This window comes from Pezoporus flaviventris, unplaced genomic scaffold (assembly GCF_033815535.1).
Source record: "Pezoporus flaviventris isolate CSIRO_AGI_PZ_B2104156 unplaced genomic scaffold, CSIRO_AGI_Pfla_v1 ptg000006l, whole genome shotgun sequence".
Lineage (NCBI taxonomy): Eukaryota > Metazoa > Chordata > Aves > Psittaciformes > Psittacidae > Pezoporus > Pezoporus flaviventris.
The window spans coordinates 3,312,728-3,330,583 of NW_026892554.1; the positions used below are offsets into that span (position 1 = coordinate 3,312,728).

General features: G+C 52.8%; 1 protein-coding gene across 1 annotated transcript in view; it reads left to right on the forward strand.

The window, feature by feature from the left end:
• The window catches only part of PCSK6 (proprotein convertase subtilisin/kexin type 6), a 44,584-nt gene extending 27,639 nt beyond the window's left edge, over positions 1-16,945 (forward strand). The window contains exons 9-21 of the mRNA XM_061447475.1: positions 80-180; positions 1,887-1,990; positions 4,645-4,762; positions 5,773-5,961; positions 6,193-6,329; positions 8,531-8,710; positions 9,304-9,406; positions 9,933-10,126; positions 10,985-11,072; positions 12,169-12,260; positions 13,444-13,573; positions 14,751-14,863; positions 15,288-16,945. Coding sequence (XP_061303459.1) covers positions 80-180; positions 1,887-1,990; positions 4,645-4,762; positions 5,773-5,961; positions 6,193-6,329; positions 8,531-8,710; positions 9,304-9,406; positions 9,933-10,126; positions 10,985-11,072; positions 12,169-12,260; positions 13,444-13,573; positions 14,751-14,863; positions 15,288-15,385 — 1,647 coding nt within the window. The 3' untranslated portion in view covers positions 15,386-16,945. The remainder of the gene's footprint in view (positions 1-79; positions 181-1,886; positions 1,991-4,644; positions 4,763-5,772; positions 5,962-6,192; positions 6,330-8,530; positions 8,711-9,303; positions 9,407-9,932; positions 10,127-10,984; positions 11,073-12,168; positions 12,261-13,443; positions 13,574-14,750; positions 14,864-15,287) is intronic.
• The last annotated feature ends 911 nt before the right edge of the window (positions 16,946-17,856 follow it).

The following is a 17,856-nucleotide window of genomic DNA, read 5'->3' on the forward strand; positions in this document are numbered from 1 at the left end:
AACCTGGGTGCTCAGTGGGGTATAATCCATGCTGGGAGCATCCCTGGAAGCATGAAGGCTGCAGCTCCTGTCTCCACAGGTCACCACGGACCTCCGGCACCGCTGCACGGATGGCCACACCGGCACCTCCGTATCCGCACCTATGGTCGCGGGCATCATCGCCTTGGCTTTGGAGGCAAAGTAAGTGTAACCTCACCACGGCCATGGAGGAAGTGTTCCCATGTTTAATACCTGGTGAGCAAAACCAGAAACAAAAGTTGGGGTTTTAACCTCTGGAGTGACTCAAAATGGGGCAGAGCTGTTCTGAATCGCTCCTTTTGGCAAGGTTTGATGCAGCATTGTTGGCTTGCATCTAATCTTCCTGCAGGTGCTTTATTGAGCTAATTCACTTGTTGTTGTGTGTTGAAAAGTTGAGGTTGGTGAGATTAAGTCAGGCTTTTCATCTGATGCGTTGAAACTGCTGACAGCCGGCTCCAGCAGGAGTTTTATAAACACTTCCTGGGAGAAAAATGTCAGAAAACATCAAGGAAATGGAAAATGTCAGTAGAAGTGATGGTTTTCAGCAAGTGTTTCATTTCTGGGGGAAAAAGGACTACTTTTGCATCGTGTCAAAAATCCACATGGTGTGACTGGCAGTGACGCGCTCCCCAGTTCAAACAAGCTGCTCTTTGCCTCTTGTCCCCATCCCGGTCCCATCCTGGTCTCATTGTGGTCCCCCTGCCCAGGAGCAGGCTCACCCCTTGAGCATCCTCATGTTGCTTCATGAAGCATCTTTATCTTCAATAATACAAGCTTATTATTATTACTTTTATGGGGTGGAACTAAAAATAAGGCTGGGAATAAGCCCCAGGGCAGAGCTGTGCTCATGTTTAGGGATTGTGATTGCGGCATGTTGGCTCCAGTCCCTCTCCTCCGGTTTAATCCCAGTGCCCAGCTCGGGTGAGCATCATTCCAGAGATGCCGTTTCCATTGCAAAGATATGATGAGCTTTTGATGTGACTTTTAGATTGTTTAGCTGAGGCATAAACCGCAACATTAAGTACCAGAGCTTGGTGCTCGGGCGCTCCATTATGACAAGAAGGAATAGATTGGATTTCTTCTCTTAAATGTTGCTCGAGATCAATATAAATCCCAGCTGGTGATGCTGGAGAACTGAGCATGAGGAAAGTGTGGAAAATTCTGCAGCAATATCCCTGGGATGGGGTCTTGGGAAGGGGAGACACAAAAGCACACACAGTGCTCAGTGTCCAGCACCCTGAACGCACAAACCTGACATGAACCCAATCTAGCAGGGGGGTTGGAAACACTTTGGGTTTTGTTTTCCTCTTAAATGAGCAAGCTAAGGTTTTTTTCCAAACAATTTTTGCTGTTATGCCTGTAATGGGAAAGTTTGCTCAGCCTTGTGTATCAGGGAGCTGCCGAGCCTGGTGCCATGGCTTGGGATGTGCTTCGTTCCCAATCTCCTGCAAGAAAATGGGGAAAACCTTCCAGATTTGCTCCAGTTATACCTCAGAGCATGAGGCAGCCACAGCTATTTAGGGATGGTGGGCACTTGGCATCTGTGTAACATTATCTAGGTGTTCCTGCTCCGGCAGGGGGATTGGACTAGATGATCTTTCGAGGTCCCTTCCAATCTCTAGCATACTGTGATACTGTGTGATACTGTGATCCCTCCCTGCATCACCCCATGGTGCTGGAGCAGCCCAAGTGATGGCCAACCTCCAGGCAGGGCATCAACATCTAAATCATCAGTTCATGTTCTTTTGGGGCAAGAAAGAAGAGGGTTTGGGGGGCGGGTGTGTGTGTGTGTGTGTGTGTGTGTGTTAATGCAGTGGGGGTCCCTGCTGCCGCATGGGAGCCATCCCATGAGCTATGTGTCATTGCAGCCCCATGCTCACCTGGAGGGACGTCCAGCATCTACTGGTCAAAACCTCGCGGCCAGTGCACCTGCGAGCGGCTGACTGGAAGACCAATGGTGCAGGGCATAAAGGTGAGAGGCCCTGGTGGGGAGATGGAGTGGTGAGATGGGAAGATAAAGGTCCCCAGAGCTTCATTCATGGGAGTGTTCATCCTGGATGGTCTCTGTCAGCTGCTTCAGGTGCTCCTACCATGAAGGTGTTGAGCAGAGGGAGGAGAGGGCAGTAATTTGTTGGGCAAGGTGCTTGGAAGCCTTGTTTGGTGGATGGTTGGAAGCCTTGTTTGGTGGATGGTTGGGAGCCTTGTTTGGTGGATGGTTGGAAGCCTTGTTTGGTGGATGGTTGGGAGCCTTGTTTGGTGGATGGTTGGAAGCCTTGTTTGGTGGATGGTTGGGAGCCTTGTTTGGTGGATGGTTGGAAGCCTTGTTTGGTGGATGGTTGGGAGCCTTGTTTGGTGGATGGTTGGGAGCCTTGTTTGGTGGATGGTTGGAAGCCTTGTTTGGTGGATGGTTGGGAGCCTTGTTTGGTGGATAGTTGGAAGCCTTGTTTGGTGGATGGTTGGGAGCCTTGTTTGGTGGATAGTTGGGAGCCTTGTTTGGTGGATAGTTGGAAGCCTTGTTTGGTGGATGGTTGGAAGCCTTGTTTGGTGGATGGTTGGGAGCCTTGTTTGGTAGATGGTTGGAAGCCTTGTTTGGTGGATGGTTGGGAGCCTTGTTTGGTGGATGGTTGGGAGCCTTGTTTGGTGGATGGTTGGGAGCCTTGTTTGGTGGATGGTTGGGAGCCTTGTTTGGTGGATGGTTGGGAGCCTTGTTTGGTGGATGGTTGGGAGCCTTGTTTGGTGGATGGTTGGAAGCCTTGTTTGGTGGATGGTTGGGAGCCTTGTTTGGTGGATGGTTGGGAGCCTTGTTTGGTGGATGGTTGGAAGCCTTGTTTGGTGGATGGTTGGGAGCCTTGTTTGGTGGATAGTTGGAAGCCTTGTTTGGTGGATGGTTGGGAGCCTTGTTTGGTGGATAGTTGGAAGCCTTGTTTGGTGGATGGTTGGGAGCCTTGTTTGGTGGATAGTTGGAAGCCTTGTTTGGTGGATGGTTGGAAGCCTTGTTTGGTGGATGGTTGGGAGCCTTGTTTGGTAGATGGTTGGAAGCCTTGTTTGGTGGATGGTTGGAAGCCTTGTTTGGTGGATGGTTGGGAGCCTTGTTTGGTGGATGGTTGGGAGCCTTGTTTGGTGGATGGTTGGGAGCCTTGTTTGGTGGATGGTTGGGAGCCTTGTTTGGTGGATGGTTGGGAGCCTTGTTTGGTGGATGGTTGGAAGCCTTGTTTGGTGGATGGTTGGGAGCCTTGTTTGGTGGATAGTTGGAAACCTTGTTTGGTGGATGGTTGGGAGCCTTGTTTGGTGGATAGTTGGGAGCCTTGTTTGGTGGATGGTTGGGAGCCTTGTTTGGTGGATGGTTGGGAGCCTTGTTTGGTGGATGGTTGGGAGCCTTGTTTGGTGGATGGTTGGGAGCCTTGTTTGGTGGATGGTTGGAAGCCTTGTTTGGTGGATGGTTGGGAGCCTTGTTTGGTGGATAGTTGGAAACCTTGTTTGGTGGATGGTTGGGAGCCTTGTTTGGTGGATAGTTGGAAGCCTTGTTTGGTGGATGGTTGGAAGCCTTGTTTGGTGGATGGTTGGGAGCCTTGTTTGGTAGATGGTTGGAAGCCTTGTTTGGTGGATGGTTGGAAGCCTTGTTTGGTGGATGGTTGGGAGCCTTGTTTGGTGGATGGTTGGGAGCCTTGTTTGGTGGATGGTTGGGAGCCTTGTTTGGTAGATGGTTGGAAGCCTTGTTTGGTGGATGGTTGGGAGCCTTGTTTGGTGGATGGTTGGAAGCCTTGTTTGGTGGATGGTTGGGAGCCTTGTTTGGTGGATAGTTGGAAACCTTGTTTGGTGGATGGTTGGGAGCCTTGTTTGGTGGATAGTTGGAAGCCTTGTTTGGTGGATGGTTGGAAGCCTTGTTTGGTGGATGGTTGGGAGCCTTGTTTGGTAGATGGTTGGGAGCCTTGTTTGGTGGATGGTTGGGAGCCTTGTTTGGTGGATGGTTGGGAGCCTTGTTTGGTGGATGGTTGGGAGCCTTGTTTGGTAGATGGTTGGAAGCCTTGTTTGGTGGATGGTTGGGAGCCTTGTTTGGTGGATGGTTGGAAGCCTTGTTTGGTGGATGGTTGGGAGCCTTGTTTGGTGGATGGTTGGGAGCCTTGTTTGGTGGATGGTTGGGAGCCTTGTTTGGTAGATGGTTGGAAGCCTTGTTTGGTGGATGGTTGGGAGCCTTGTTTGGTGGATGGTTGGAAGCCTTGTTTGGTGGATGGTTGGAAGCCTTGTTTGGTGGATGGTTGGGAGCCTTGTTTGGTGGATGCTTGGAAGCCTTGTTTGGTGGATGGTTGGAAGCCTTGTTTGGTAGATGATTGGAAGCCTTGTTTGGTGGATGGTTGGAAGCCTTGTTTGGTGGATGCTGTCCTGAGCTGCAGCCTTGCCTGCTCCTTTCAGTGGGCTGCTCCCAGAAATGGGATTTCCATGGTGCCAATGTGGATTTGGGGTGTAACCTGGGGAGGGTGATAAGCTCTGTGTATTTCGGAGTATCTCATACCTCAACAGGGTCAACTCTGCACTTCCCCAGTGGTTGGAGGATGCTCCACCAAGCACTGAAGAGCTCCTGACCCCTGTTTGGAAGGCAGTGGGTTTCTGAGTCTTCTCTCTTTCCAGTTAGCCATCTATATGGCTTCGGTCTGGTGGATGCAGATGCTATTGTGGTGGAAGCCAAGAAGTGGAAGGTGGTTCCTCCCCAGCATGTCTGTGTGGGAAGCCTGGACCGGGTGCCCAAGTGAGTGTGGTGGGGTGGGAGCTCTCCCAGGGCATGCAGCCACTGAGAAGGAGCTTTGGTGGGTCTGGCTCTTGCAGTGCAAAGGCTCAGCCACTGATTTCCATTTGGAAAGGGAAATCAGGAGTTGGGGTGGCCGGGACAAGTCCATGTGCAGGCGAGGTGATGTTCATGGGTTTTACAGTCAGAGTGACCTGCATTGTTGGTTATTGACCCAGAAGTGCCCATCTGGGGTCTGTGCCTATGGTGTGGTAAGGAGCAGGTCCCAGTGGGGCCTCTCTGGGATCAGCTTTGACAGCGAGCGATTTATTTTTGCCCTTTTGCATGCTTTTGCTTCCCAGACTGGTGATTAACAGGGGATTTTTGAGGGCTGATCATGAGAGACCAAAACCAACTTGCCCGCTGGGTTCTGCATGAGCAGTGATGTGTTGGTCCCTCCTCCCTCCTCCCCCAAAGATCTCATCTTGATGGAAGACATCAAAAACTGGTGCTTTGTGCAAGGCTTTTCAGATTTCCAGTGCCTGGGGGTCTCTTTGAGTTTGGCTTCAGGCTCAAACCAGCTTAGGTTTGTCCTTGCTAGGTTAAAGGGTGGGATCAGGGATATGACCACAGGGACCCTCCTTGTTTACCACTGCCTGGCTGTGGAGCAAGAGAGTTGCTCATCAGCAAAGCAGTTCCTCGCATATGCAAAGCAGGAAGGAATCTGGAGCCAAGTATGTTCATGAAACTATTTATCTGATACAGACACTAATTACAACCCAGAGAGGAGCGCTGTACTGATAATTACAATAAAGAAGCGCCCTTGCAGCCCATAAGGCATAGATCTTAGCAGCAGCTCAAACCCATCTCGTTACCATTGAGCAATTCAGCAGATTCCATGCTAGGACACTGCACTGCAATGGAGGATGAGATAATTCTTGCCATGAAGCAGTAGGAGACCGGGTTCAACTATAACTGGGTGTCCACGCTGCTGGGAGCACTGTGGACCCTACGATGCTCTGCATCCCTGGCAGGTACATCCGAGTGGACCACGTGCTGCGCGCCAGCACCCTCAGCAGCGCCTGTGCTGAGCACCGTGACCAGCACGTGCTCTACTTGGAGCACGTCGTGGTGCGGCTCAGCATCTCACACCCGCGCCGCGGAGACCTCCAGATCAGCCTCATCTCTCCTGCAGGGACCAGGTCGCAGCTCCTCGCCAGGAGGTAAGAGCAGATGGGAGGCAGCATGTGTCTGGGATGGGCAGCATCCTTGCTGCACTTTTCCTTGGGTATTTTGGGAAGGCAGGGGGCATGCTCCGGTTTCAGCGGCAGGAGGGCTTCAGGCAAGGGTGGGTGCACGCAAGGATGCCTAAAATCCTTCATCCCAATCTATGTTTTCCCATTAAATAAGACATTCAAAGTCACATTTCCTGATGCACGGCATTATCATTGCAGGGTGTTTGACCACTCCAACGAGGGGTTCAAGGGCTGGGAATTCATGACTGTCCACTGCTGGGGAGAGCAGGCAGCAGGGGAGTGGACCCTGGAGATCCATGACACGCCATCGCAAGTGCGCAACCCCACCGTGCAAGGTAAGGATCCCCCCTTAGCACCCATGTCCTGCAGCACCCACCAGTCCCCCTTGCCCCCAAAGCTCTTCGCAGGTTTCTTGGCTCGGCTGTAACTTCTGCTGCGAGTTTTATGGCTTTCAGCAAACCCATAGTGCCCAAACCCTTCACAAATGGGACCAAAAGCTCCATCCCCGAGCGCAGGAGGCTGCCGCTGTGCCTGAGCCGGGGTTGGGTTCTCTCCCAGCAGCAACCCAAGCGCCAGGTTTCCAAAATTAAACCATAATGAGCCAAGAGGAGGAAACCCGAGCGCTGTAATTGTTGTTTGCTTGGTTTGCTGCACCGCTGGGACATGTGGCGTGTGGGCTGGTTGTGCGACGGCGCGAGGGGACGATGCCCCGCAGGCTGCGGATGGACAGACCCATGGACACCCTGCCCGGGCTGCCACTGTGCTGACCCAGTGTGTGCTGGGTGGCTTTTATCAGACAGAAATAGGCCTTTATTATGGAGCTTTTCAAGTTACTGGTTGTCTCCATGTGTTGGATGTGGTGATGCTGCAATCCATCAGATGAGTTATAGAATAAAAATAGCCTTATAGTTGCCTTAAAGGGCTGCAGTTGTGCTCAGGGGCTTGCGAGCATTTCTTGTTGGTTGAGTCTGCATTGACATGCCAATGGGGAAGCCCTGATGGTCCAGTCCATCCTCACCCTGCTTCTCTGAAAGCTGGGTCCCCAGCTGGGGGTGGTTGGGCTCAGCATGTCTCCAGTCCTGCTGTGTCCCCTTCTTGGCTTGGCCGCCTGCTCCCTGACCCCTTCCAGGCAGAGGAGCTGGGCTGGTGGGATTCCTTCCTGATGGGAAGGGGCAGCTGCCTCACCGGCTGATGGCAGCAGGGCATGAAGCATCTTGCCTGGGGCTGGTGTGTGCTGTGGAGGTGTTAGAATCCACACAGCCATTGCCAGGAAGCCGGGGGTACATTAAAACCTCTCCCACGCGACTCTGGCGGGAGGTGCAGGGGGGGGTTCATGGCGCAGGGACTGTTTGTGTTTGCTGCCTTCACCCCAAGGCTTTTGAACTCGGAGAGCAGCAGCAAAGCGCCCACGGAGCTGCTTTTCCCCCTGTGTTTGCAGTCTGTGGTGGGTGTTTCAGAGCCCCTCGTGGGCATCGGGGCTTGGCTTCACCTGGCTTGGCAAAAGGAGATGGAAACGAGCGTGTTCAGTCACCCCCCTCAAAGGGTCTGCGCCGGGTTTGAAGCAGAGAGGGCAGAAGGGAACATGAAGGAAGATGCTCCCAGCCTGCAGAAGAAATGGCTATTAAATGTTAATAGAATTGCTTAATTTAATACCAAATAAATACCATAGATGTCCTGTCGCTGGCCCTGCTGCATCCCCAGCATCAGCCCCATGCAGCGCGAGCTTTCCCTATGTGGGACATTCTGGATTTAAAGCCAACTACATTCTCTTGGTGGAGGCACATGTCTGAGCTCTTTCCTGGCTGATGCCACCTCAGCTCACCCCTTTGCGGGTTCCAAGCTGCTTGCAGCAAGTGGGTCCTTCTCAGCCCTTTGGGAGAGCCAAGGGTTTGATGTTGGGAATTTTAAGCCCTTCCTGGAAATGCAGAGATTAGGAGTGAAAGCCAAGCATGCCATGGGCATGAGGTGACTTGTATTGATGGGGAATTGAAAGATAAACAGCGTTGGAAAGAAGCAACAGCCTCTTTTGACTCCCTCCCCAAAGCTGCATGGGTCAGGGAGGACCTTGGTGAGGGCATCCCCAGCTCCTGGGTGCAGTACAGGCTCTAGTGACCCCCGTGATGTTCCAAGGGACACAGAGCTCAGACCATTGTTGTCAGGCAAAGGAATGGCTGGAGCAACAGCAGGGAAATAATCCAGTGTGTGCTGGGTGGCTTTTATCAGACAGAAACAGACCTTTATTAAGGAGCTTTTCAAGTTACTGGTTCTCTCCGTGTGTTGGATGTGGAGGCTGTGGTGATGCTGCGATCCATCAGATGAGTTATAGAATAAAAATAGCCTTATAGGTGCCTTAAATGGCTGCATTTGTGCAGGCTCAGGGGCTTGTGAGCAGTTCTTGTTGGTTGAGTCTGCATTGATATGCCAACGGGGAAGCCCTGATGGTCCAGTCCGTCCTCGCCTTGCTTCTCTGAAAGCTGGGTCCCCAGTAAGGAGCAAAACAGGGAGTGGGATGGGTGATGTTGTGCCTGCCCCACAGGGAAGCTGAAGGAGTGGAGCCTCCTCTTCTATGGGACAGCCGAGCACCCCTACACCCCGCAGGGCAGCTCCCAGTCCCGCGGGAGGACACTGGAGGTGCCGGCATCGGAGATGGAGCCATCGAGAGCCGCCTTCCTGCAGAGCCAGGTGGAGGTGGCAGAGGAGGAGGAGGAGTACACAGGTAAGTGCTGACCGAGCCGCTGTGCTGTGTGCCCCACATAACCTGGGAAAACACAAACCTGGGTACACTGAGAGAGCCGCAAGGCCTGATCCTGCCCGGGGAAGGGGCGGGCTGGGAGGAGTGGTGCCTGCGGCCGGCGCGGGGCAGCAGGACAGTGAAATTAGAGGGTAGCAAAGCGCCCCGTCCCAGCGCTCCCACCACAAATTGGTGGTGCAGCCATCTGAGGAGTAAAAAAAGCTCCTCTGCCCACCTCGTCCCCACCTCGTCCCGGGCATGGGCGGGTGTCCCTGCTGCTGTCCTCAAGGAATGGGTCTGGGCCTTTGTTCAAAGCTGCTCCTGCAGCAGGGTGCTCAGCTGGGTGTGGGAATCATGCTGGGGAGGAGGAGCTGGAGGAGAGGCAAGCACCCGAAGCCACCCAGCTCCATAGAATAGATAAGATCTTATAGATAACAGATATAGGGTAAGGTAGCTGGAGGGTTCCCACATCCATCACGATAGGTGTGAGAGGGTGTGCTCAGAGCATCCTGTCAGCGGGGTCTGGGGGATGCTCAGCCTCTGCCCGGGCTGAGCCAGTCTCTCCCTCCCCTCCCCAGGTCCGTGCCACCCTGAGTGTGGTGATCAAGGCTGTGATGGCCCCAATGCCGACCAGTGCTTGAACTGCATCCACTACAGCCTGGGCAGCGTGAAAACCGGCAGGTGAGGGGTGGTGGGGTGTCCCTGAGGCTTGCACTACAACAAGGGTGATTGATAGATGTTTGCACAGAGAAAAAAGCATATGAGAGAGAAACTGGAGGGAGGAGGAGGCAGTGTGGGGATCCCTGTCCTGTATTCAGGTGTATGAGGTGGGGTACACAGAGCTGGAGAGCCCTGGAGGACCTTGGCCTTGTACTCATGCTGGGGAAGAAGCATTGGTTTCACCAGCTCAGGTCACCCATGCCCAAGGGGCAGGTAACTGAGGTGCCAAATCAGTTCTGGGGATTCCACTTCTCAGTCTCATGGGCTGGCACAGGGAAAGTTTACCTGTAGTCAGGGTTGCTGGCCAAGAGTCCCTGGCTCTTTATTATAGAGCCAGCATATTCAAGGCACCTTAAATGTAAAGAATAAGGAGTAAATGAGCCCAAATGATTGAAGCTGCAGGTGAGAGGATGCTGGCAAGTGCCCGACTGCCTGGAGGTGCTCAGCTCTTGGCACCATAGACTGAGCCCTCTGCGTTCCTCCCCAGGATGTGCGTGAGCTCCTGCCCCACAGGGTTTTTTGGTGACAAAGGGGCCCGGAGGTGCCGCCGGTGCTACAAGGGCTGCGAGCGCTGCGTCGGGAGGGGACCGACCCAGTGCACAGCCTGCAAGAGGAGCCTCTACCATCACCAGATGAGCACCTGCGTGGTGCTGTGTCCGCCTGGGTTTTACGCCGAGGAACGTAAGGATGTTTGTCATGAGCACGCTGTAGCATGAGGATAGAATCGTGGAATGGTTTGGGTTGGAAGGGACCTTAAAGCTCACCCAGTCCCAACCCCTGCCACAGGCAGGGACACCTTCCACTGGAGCAGCTTGCTCCAAGCCCCTGCGTCCAACCTGGCCTTGAACACTGCCAGGGATGGGGCAGCCACAGCTTCTCTGGGCACCCTGTGCCAGCGCCTCAGCACCCTCACAGGGAAGAGCTTCCTAATATCTGGTCTAAATGTCCTCTGTCCATTTGAAGCCATTCCCTTATCCTGTCACTACATTGTCACTCCCTTTAGGCACTGGAAGCTCCTCTCTCTAAGTTCTCCCCAGAGCCTTCTCTTCTCCAGGTTGAACAAGCCTAGTTCTCAGCCTGTCAGCTGCATATGCAGTTGGGTTTCTTCCCCAGAGCCTGTAGTTTGGGTGCAAGCACCCTCTTTGCTTTCCCTTCCTATGCAGGGTTTCCTTCTATTTTAAATCCTATAAGTGGAGAAAACACCTTGATTTTTGAGTAGTGAGTTTCCCCCTTCGGCCTGCTTTGCACACTGAAGGGAAGAGGAAAACCTCTGGGTGTTCAGAGGGTGGTGCAAAGCCGAGGCACTCAGCTTAATTAGAAGACTGTAATTAATGATCCTAGCTGCTTGCAAAGCTTATTTCTTCTTAGCAAGCAATGACAGATAAGGTCATGGGCTATAGCAGGGACCCGTCGGGGGGGATGTGGCTCTCTGCCCTGGGGACCTGGCGCTGGGGTGCAGTGGAGCTTTGCAGCTCCAGCCGCTGCCTGCAAATCACTGCCTGGGTTTTATTCTCCCGTCTGGCTTTTGTTTTTTGAAAGGTCAGAAACGCTGCCTGAAATGTCATCAAAGCTGTAAAAAATGCATCGGTGAAGCGGACAAATGCACTGCATGCAAAGAAGGATTCAGGTAACAGATGAGTGTGGGAGGCGTTTGTACCTGCAGCACCGGTATCTGTTGGGAGAACCGATGGGAAAGTAGAAAGTGAGTTAGTTCAAGACCCAAGATCCTGCTTCCATGGTAGTGCAGCGGTGACGTGGAGTGCTGGAGGCCTGGGGATTTAAAGGGGGTGATTCATGTCCCTTCCGCAGCTGAAAAGGGTGATTTAGATTTCATTTCCTCTCCTCCAGCTCTTGCCAGGGTGGTGGGTGAGTGCTGCGGGCTCAGATGTGCTCATCCGAACCTAGTGACCTGCGACCAGAGCAGCCCTGGCGCTGCAGCATCTAAACTGGGGAGAAAAAAGCAATGAGAATGTTTATACTGCATGTTATGAAGTGCAAGTTTCCTCTTGGATGTACCTGTTGAGTGGGGCTACTATTGGATATGGCTCCTATACCATAGGATATATGGCTCCTGTGGGATGCAGAGCCCAGCCGTACCGGCGGCAGTATCAGCATTGGGAAGAAGCTGTTTCCATCCCTAAGTGTGTGTGGAAGTATGATCCCGTAGCAGGAGGGATCTTCAGGGGAAGAATCTCACACTTAAGACCCCTGGCTGTAAGTGAGCCAGAGCCATGGTGCAGCAGCAGGGCTCTCAGACAAAGAAACTGCCACTGCCAAAAGATTATCTACTCCCTCAGAAGAGCAGAAGTGGCCGCACTTGTCAGACGGAATCCGCCGGCGCTTGCTTTTTATTGTCCAATATCCTTTTAAGCCAGGACTTCAAATCATCCCTGCCACAGTGAAGCGGCACTGGCCCAGCCAATTTCCTTTCATTCCAGGGAGCCTCATGGTGCAAAAAGGGCTTTGGGAGAGCCTGGCTGGCTGCCCACGGGAAAAAAATAGCTTTATTTCCTCCTGGATACTTAATTAAGGAAGCTGCAGCCATCCCTTTGGTCGAGGCAGGGCTTTAACTCCTCCTGAAGCCCTGGCTGGCTTTGGGATGCTCCTGCGCTGCGGGCTGAGGCTGCTGTTGGCACTGGGGAATGTGGAGATGGGGATGGGCTGAGTTGAGCCTCCAGAGCCTGTAGCTTTGGGTGCCTATGTCCTTTCTGCTTCCCCTGCAGCCTGGCAGGAGAGAGCTGTGTGCCGGAGTGCCAGCCCAGCATGTACCTCAGCCGGGAGCCCCGGCGGTGCGAGACCTGCCCTGCCAGCACAGGTACATCCTTCCCCCCACAGCATCCTCCAAACCCTCGTGCATCAAGAGGTGGTACCCACCATACTGAGCCAAGGCAGAGCATGCCAGAGGGGAAGCAATCCCAGCTCTCCAGCACATCCCGCTGGGAATATGTTCATACTGGAAAGGCTCTTAGGGAGTTTTCACATTTTTATTGGAGCCATTCTTTATTTCCTGATCCCTCTGAAGCCAGGTGCTTCAGTTTAATAAGATTGCGGGGAGGCTGTAAAACGGAGTGATGGAAGATGGCTTTGCAGTGTAAAAATGTCATGGAGCTGAGGTGTGTTATCCCATGGGAATGGGCTGCCCACTGCTGCTTCCCCCTGCTGCCCGCTCGGCGTTCCCTTTAAATCCTGCCTTTTTCACTTCTTGCAAGTCTAATTATTTTCTGTTGTTAATGTTTGCATCTGCTCTCGAAATCATCATAGATCTGATGATAATATGATCTCTAGACAATTCATGTTCAGTGGCGTGAATCTCTTCTATCATACATGGGCAATTTCCTAAGACTGAATCCAAAATATTTATTGATCTTGTTGGCAGGCGTGGAAAAGAACGGGCTCTTAATCCCTTAAGAAAATTACTTCCCTTCTAATTCTTATTCCAGTCAGTGTAAATGTACTTCACCACAATTATTTTTCAAGCTTTTTCTTGTCTCCTTTTCCTGCATCACCATTTCTCATGCCTGCTGTGTGGAAAGCCTCTAATAATACCACCTCCATCACTGGGGTTTGCTGTCCAGCCACAATATACCGGCGTCAGAGTGGGGCCCTCTGCTTTCCCAGCTCTTTTCCTGAACCCTTCCCTCCTTCAGCCCAATTTAGCATCTCTTTTTCCTTGTATTACTCTGAATGTGGTGGGAAAGTCAACCTGGTGCACACTTGGGAGCAGTGGCTGATGGTCCAGAAGGGATTTTGATGTGATGTCCACAGCCAAGCCCCTGTGGCCAGCTCTTGGCTCTACAGGATGCTGGGCTTTTGGGGGGTTGGAAGCTGAGTTTTTTGAGGTGGAACCTGGGATTTTTGGGGTAGGAGCCAAGCAGGACTCTGTGGCACAACAAGCAGCTTGTAGACTCCTGGGCAATAGCAGGGCAGAGATGGTGTCTCCATCTCATGTGGGGCGCTGTCTCCAAAATGACCCATGTGCCCTATCCCCTGTCCTGCAGGGCCGGGTGAGGAGGACTGTGCACCCTGCACCCCCGAAACCTCTGCACCCCACTGGCGCTGCGTCCCTGCCTGCCGTGAGGGCTTCTACCCCGCTGACAGCCATGGGCTGCCCAACAAAGTCTGCAAGAGGTAGGTACCACCCCGACCGTGAGCGGAACAAAGCTGGGATCGATGGGGATCACTGGGAGAGACGCTGGGAAAAAAAAAACATGCTAAAAGCAGCTCACCGCTGGAGCTGTTGGGTAGGGAAATTAAAGTAGGGATGAGGCAGCCATGGGGCTGGACCCCACACACCCCTGCCCTACGGATTTAAGAGCAGCAAAGCTGCACGCTCCCCCACCGGAGCCAGCCAGCCAAGATGGCTTAGGGCTACGGTGGAAGGGGCTCAGCCCCGGCTGCAGGCTCTTCGGAGGAGGTGTGGGAGGAATGGTAATGTTTAGGTAAATATTCCAGCTTTCAATCCAACCTGCTCCGCTCGCCCGCGGCCGTGTTGGAGGAGCTGCACCGCTCCCCGGCCCAGCACGGGGGCTGCGTGCCCGAGATGGGAGATGCCGGGAGGCAGCAATTTGCTCCCACTCTCCGGCACTCTGTGCTTTAAGTGGGGAGTGGGAGTGGAGTCAGCCTCATTGAAGCTGAACATGAAAGGGAAGGATTAAAGGTCACTTGGGAACACACAATGCCGTCCCTGCCTGCACAGCGTTTCGCTCAGCCGGGCTGGCTCCCCAGCAGGGAGAAACGAGGGACCAGCATCCGTTCCCAGGGATTTTGGGTACGCTGTCCCCAGGCAGAAAGGCTGGGCTCTCTTCCCTGAATAAATGGATTGGAGGAGCACAGGTTCCCCTCACAGCCCTTTTTCTAACTGGGATTGCTGGGAGAGGTGTGTCCCACTGACTGCTCCCAGCAGACAAGCGCTGTTGGGATGTCACTGTCACTGGGCATCGAGCTGGCACCATGAGCCCATTTTTCCTGGGGTTTTGATAACTTCTCAAGCTTCAGATTCACCATTTACCCGGAAAAGCTGTGGCTGCCCCATCCCTGGCAGTGTTCAAGGCCAGGTTTGACACAGGGGCTTGGAGCAAACTGCTCTAGTGGAAATTGTCCCTGCCCGTGGCAGGCTTTGGAACTGGATGAGCTTTAAGGTCCCTTCCAGCCCAACCCAGTCTGGGATCCTGTGATTTTCCACACCCTCTGGTTCAGTCTGGATGTCGCAGTGCCAGCAGACACGTGTTCTGGCTGCCAGCCCATTTGGGATGGCTGGGATGGGTGGTGGTGCTGGTTCAGATCACAGCAGAGCCTCCATCCCCAGGTGCGATGACCACTGCTCAGCCTGCGAGGGCTCCAGTGGAAACTGCCTCAAGTGTAAAGAAGGTTTCAGCCTCCTCGGTGGCTCCTGTGTAACAAATGAAACCTGTACCAATGGTAAGTAGCTGTGGCAGAACCGCTGGCACCATAGTGCTTCCCTGGCAGCAAAACCAAGGGGTTTGGGGGATTCCCTTCACAGTGTAAAGCTGAATGCACTGGAGCTCCTGGGCTTGCTGGGGCACGGCTGTGGTGGGCAGGCAGCTTACCTGGCAGAGCTACTGGATATCTGCTTGTTGCTCAAACACATCCAAGCGTCTGTGTTCGTTAGAGTTTAGTCTTGGGGCTAATTCTCCCACTCGCTGCAAAGCTGCTTTATTCCTTCATTAAAATCACGCGAAAGCTGCGTTTTAAAAGCAACTCCTTTTCGATTCTCTCTCCTCCAACACTGGAACAAATTGCACGGCCCGTTACGGGCAATGTTTGTTTGTTTAGGATGTTAATCTGCTCTCATTTTCTCTTGTTCCTCGCCTCGGCCTCCCAGCTGACAAGACTTTCTGTGAGATGGTGAAATCAAACAAGCTCTGTGAAAAGAAGCTGTTTGTGCAGTTCTGCTGTCAGACGTGTCTTATGGCCGGGTAAAGTTCAGCGCCTGCATCCATCCAGGACTTCCACCAACGGCCAGCCCAGTTTTGCCAAATGTTTAGGACAAAAGGTTATTTTTTCAGCTTTGGGAGAGTTTACATGGTGCTGTCAAGCATCTGCTCGTAAGTTTGATAGCTTTAATATCACTGTCAGCGCGTTTCTATAGCAATATGGTAAGCTGAGATTGGATCGTACCCTGACTGAGCAAGTCCTGAAAGGCAGCAGACAAGCGGTGATATTAATACTCTCAAACACTCCTCGTGAGCAGGGACCAATCCATGTACACACGCTTGGTTCTTTGCAGAGATCCTACTGCTGTGCCCGCTGCGAGCGGCTGGCGGGAGCCCTCGCTGCGAAGGATGCAGGACTTGACACCTCTGCGAAGAAAGTGCCGGTCCTGGCTTGGTGTTTGGTACCCTTCCCTGCTAGGTGATGGCTGATCTAAACCCGCGTTGCAAACGGCCGTGCTCTGTACATAGGTATAACGATGAATTAGGTGGTTCCGGAGCGGTGCCCCCCCGGCCCGCTCCGGTGCTCCTGTTCGGATTCAGTCGGTAGCTGGTTTTCTCTCTGGCCATGGCAATAACTGGAGATTTGAGGACCAAAGCGAGAGCTGATCCACGTGGCTCTGCAGGCGTTGTCGGCCCAGTGCATCCACAGGGCTTTGCTGTGTAGGTAACTGAAAGCCGGCAAACCCCTTGTGCCTACAGGGAGCCTTAGGGACTTTGGGGGGTTCATCCATCCACATGGAACAGCCTGTGGGGGTCACAGCCTTACCACAAAATGTTATTTCCCTCCTGGAATTGCTAGGGATCACTGATTAATTCAGTTCTGGAATGAGCTAGATCCTTCCTCTATACGAGGTGGTGTCCCAGTTCATCTCCTGGCATTTTATGTCATGATCCTTCCCCTGTTTCACTGGGTTCACCACTCTCTCTTACACAAATTCCTCCTGTTTTTACCTGGGTAACAGTTTCCAAAAGAGACATTCCACGGATCCGGCCAGGAAACTCAATGCTACAAACCCCTTCCCCGAAACAAACCTTTTCATGCTCTCCCCTAACAGTAACGTGGTGTTTATATATAATTGTGTTTAAAATATCCTTGGCTATGTTGTTTTACAGATTTTTAAAAAATAACTTATACAATCCTTGGTTTTCCTCCGTGGACTTTTTTTTTATATGGGAGTGGGGAATCTTTCTGTGTCCTACGTCCTCCTCTCGGACCCTGCAGAGCCACTCTGCACCAGATGTATGTAAACCCTCTTTCCTACGCTGCATGTTCTGATTGTCATTGTTAATAGTCTGAACGAGTTAAACCTTTTGCCAATGAAATTCACAGTAGGAATTGTCACCGGCTCCTCATGGAGCCGGGATAATCCCTGCTTGGTTTCGGTTGCAATGACACGAGCCCTGCCTGAGCTTGCCCGCTAGAGCTTACCTCAGCCAGGTGAAGAGGGGCAGAGCCACGCCGCCACCGGTCCTCACCTGCCTGGACCAGACCCAAAGATGGAGCTTTGGTGACCTGACCTTTAAGTTAATAAACTATTGATCTCCCCCGACCAGTGAATCTGTGCTTTTTCCAAACGCACACAGCTGCCATCCCAGCCAGTGCTGCATCGCATGTCTTTAATTGTGCTGGACAAGGCAGCTGTCCTGGCTGGAGCTCCTCGTCATCCCAGAGCACCTGCAGGAGAAAGGGCTCAGGAACAGACAAGCTGCATCTGCAGAACCCTCCCTTTTGTTCTCATAAAGGTCTTTTTACCTTCAGAGGAAACTTCTATCCCACATACCTGCCCCGTGCCAGGCAGGGCTGGCATCGCTGGTGCACCCAGGGCTGTCTGGCTGGGGTTCAGGCCTGTGCTCAGCCACAGCTGTGTGTATTCTCTGGCTGTGGGGGATCCCAGCTGAGCTGGCAGGAGGGCTTGCTCCCCTTTCCCACCTGCACAAGGAGCATCCTGCAGTGCCCCACCACTGTTGGGGGCTGCAGGGCCACTGTACCCCTTCAGCTGGTGGGGAAAGGAGAAGAGCCGCTGGTGCAGTGGGGAGAGGAGGGAGCTGTGAAGCCTTTTGTTTGTTGTGTTGGTTTTGCAATGTTTAACCATGGGCTAGGTGCCCAGGGTAGTGCTGGAATACCTGAAACAGAGCTTTTTCAGTGTGGAAAAAAAAGGAAAAGAATGGAATATTCCCATGAGGGGATGTGCTTTCTCAGAGCTGGGCTGCTCTTGGGCTCCTGCATCTTAAGGTCTTCACATTTATCAAATGATAAATGTGAGTTAATCAGATGATTTATCACATCCAGTGATTCCTGCTGTTGCTCCAGGATTCCCCTGGCAGTCTCGGGCCAAACCAGAGGTCAAAACTGGGGTAAAATCTCCTGGCTTCTGCCCCTTGGGTTGTAAAATGACCAACTTACTTTCATTTGTGTTGCTGTGTCACAGTCAAAAGGCAGGAGCCATGAATACTGCA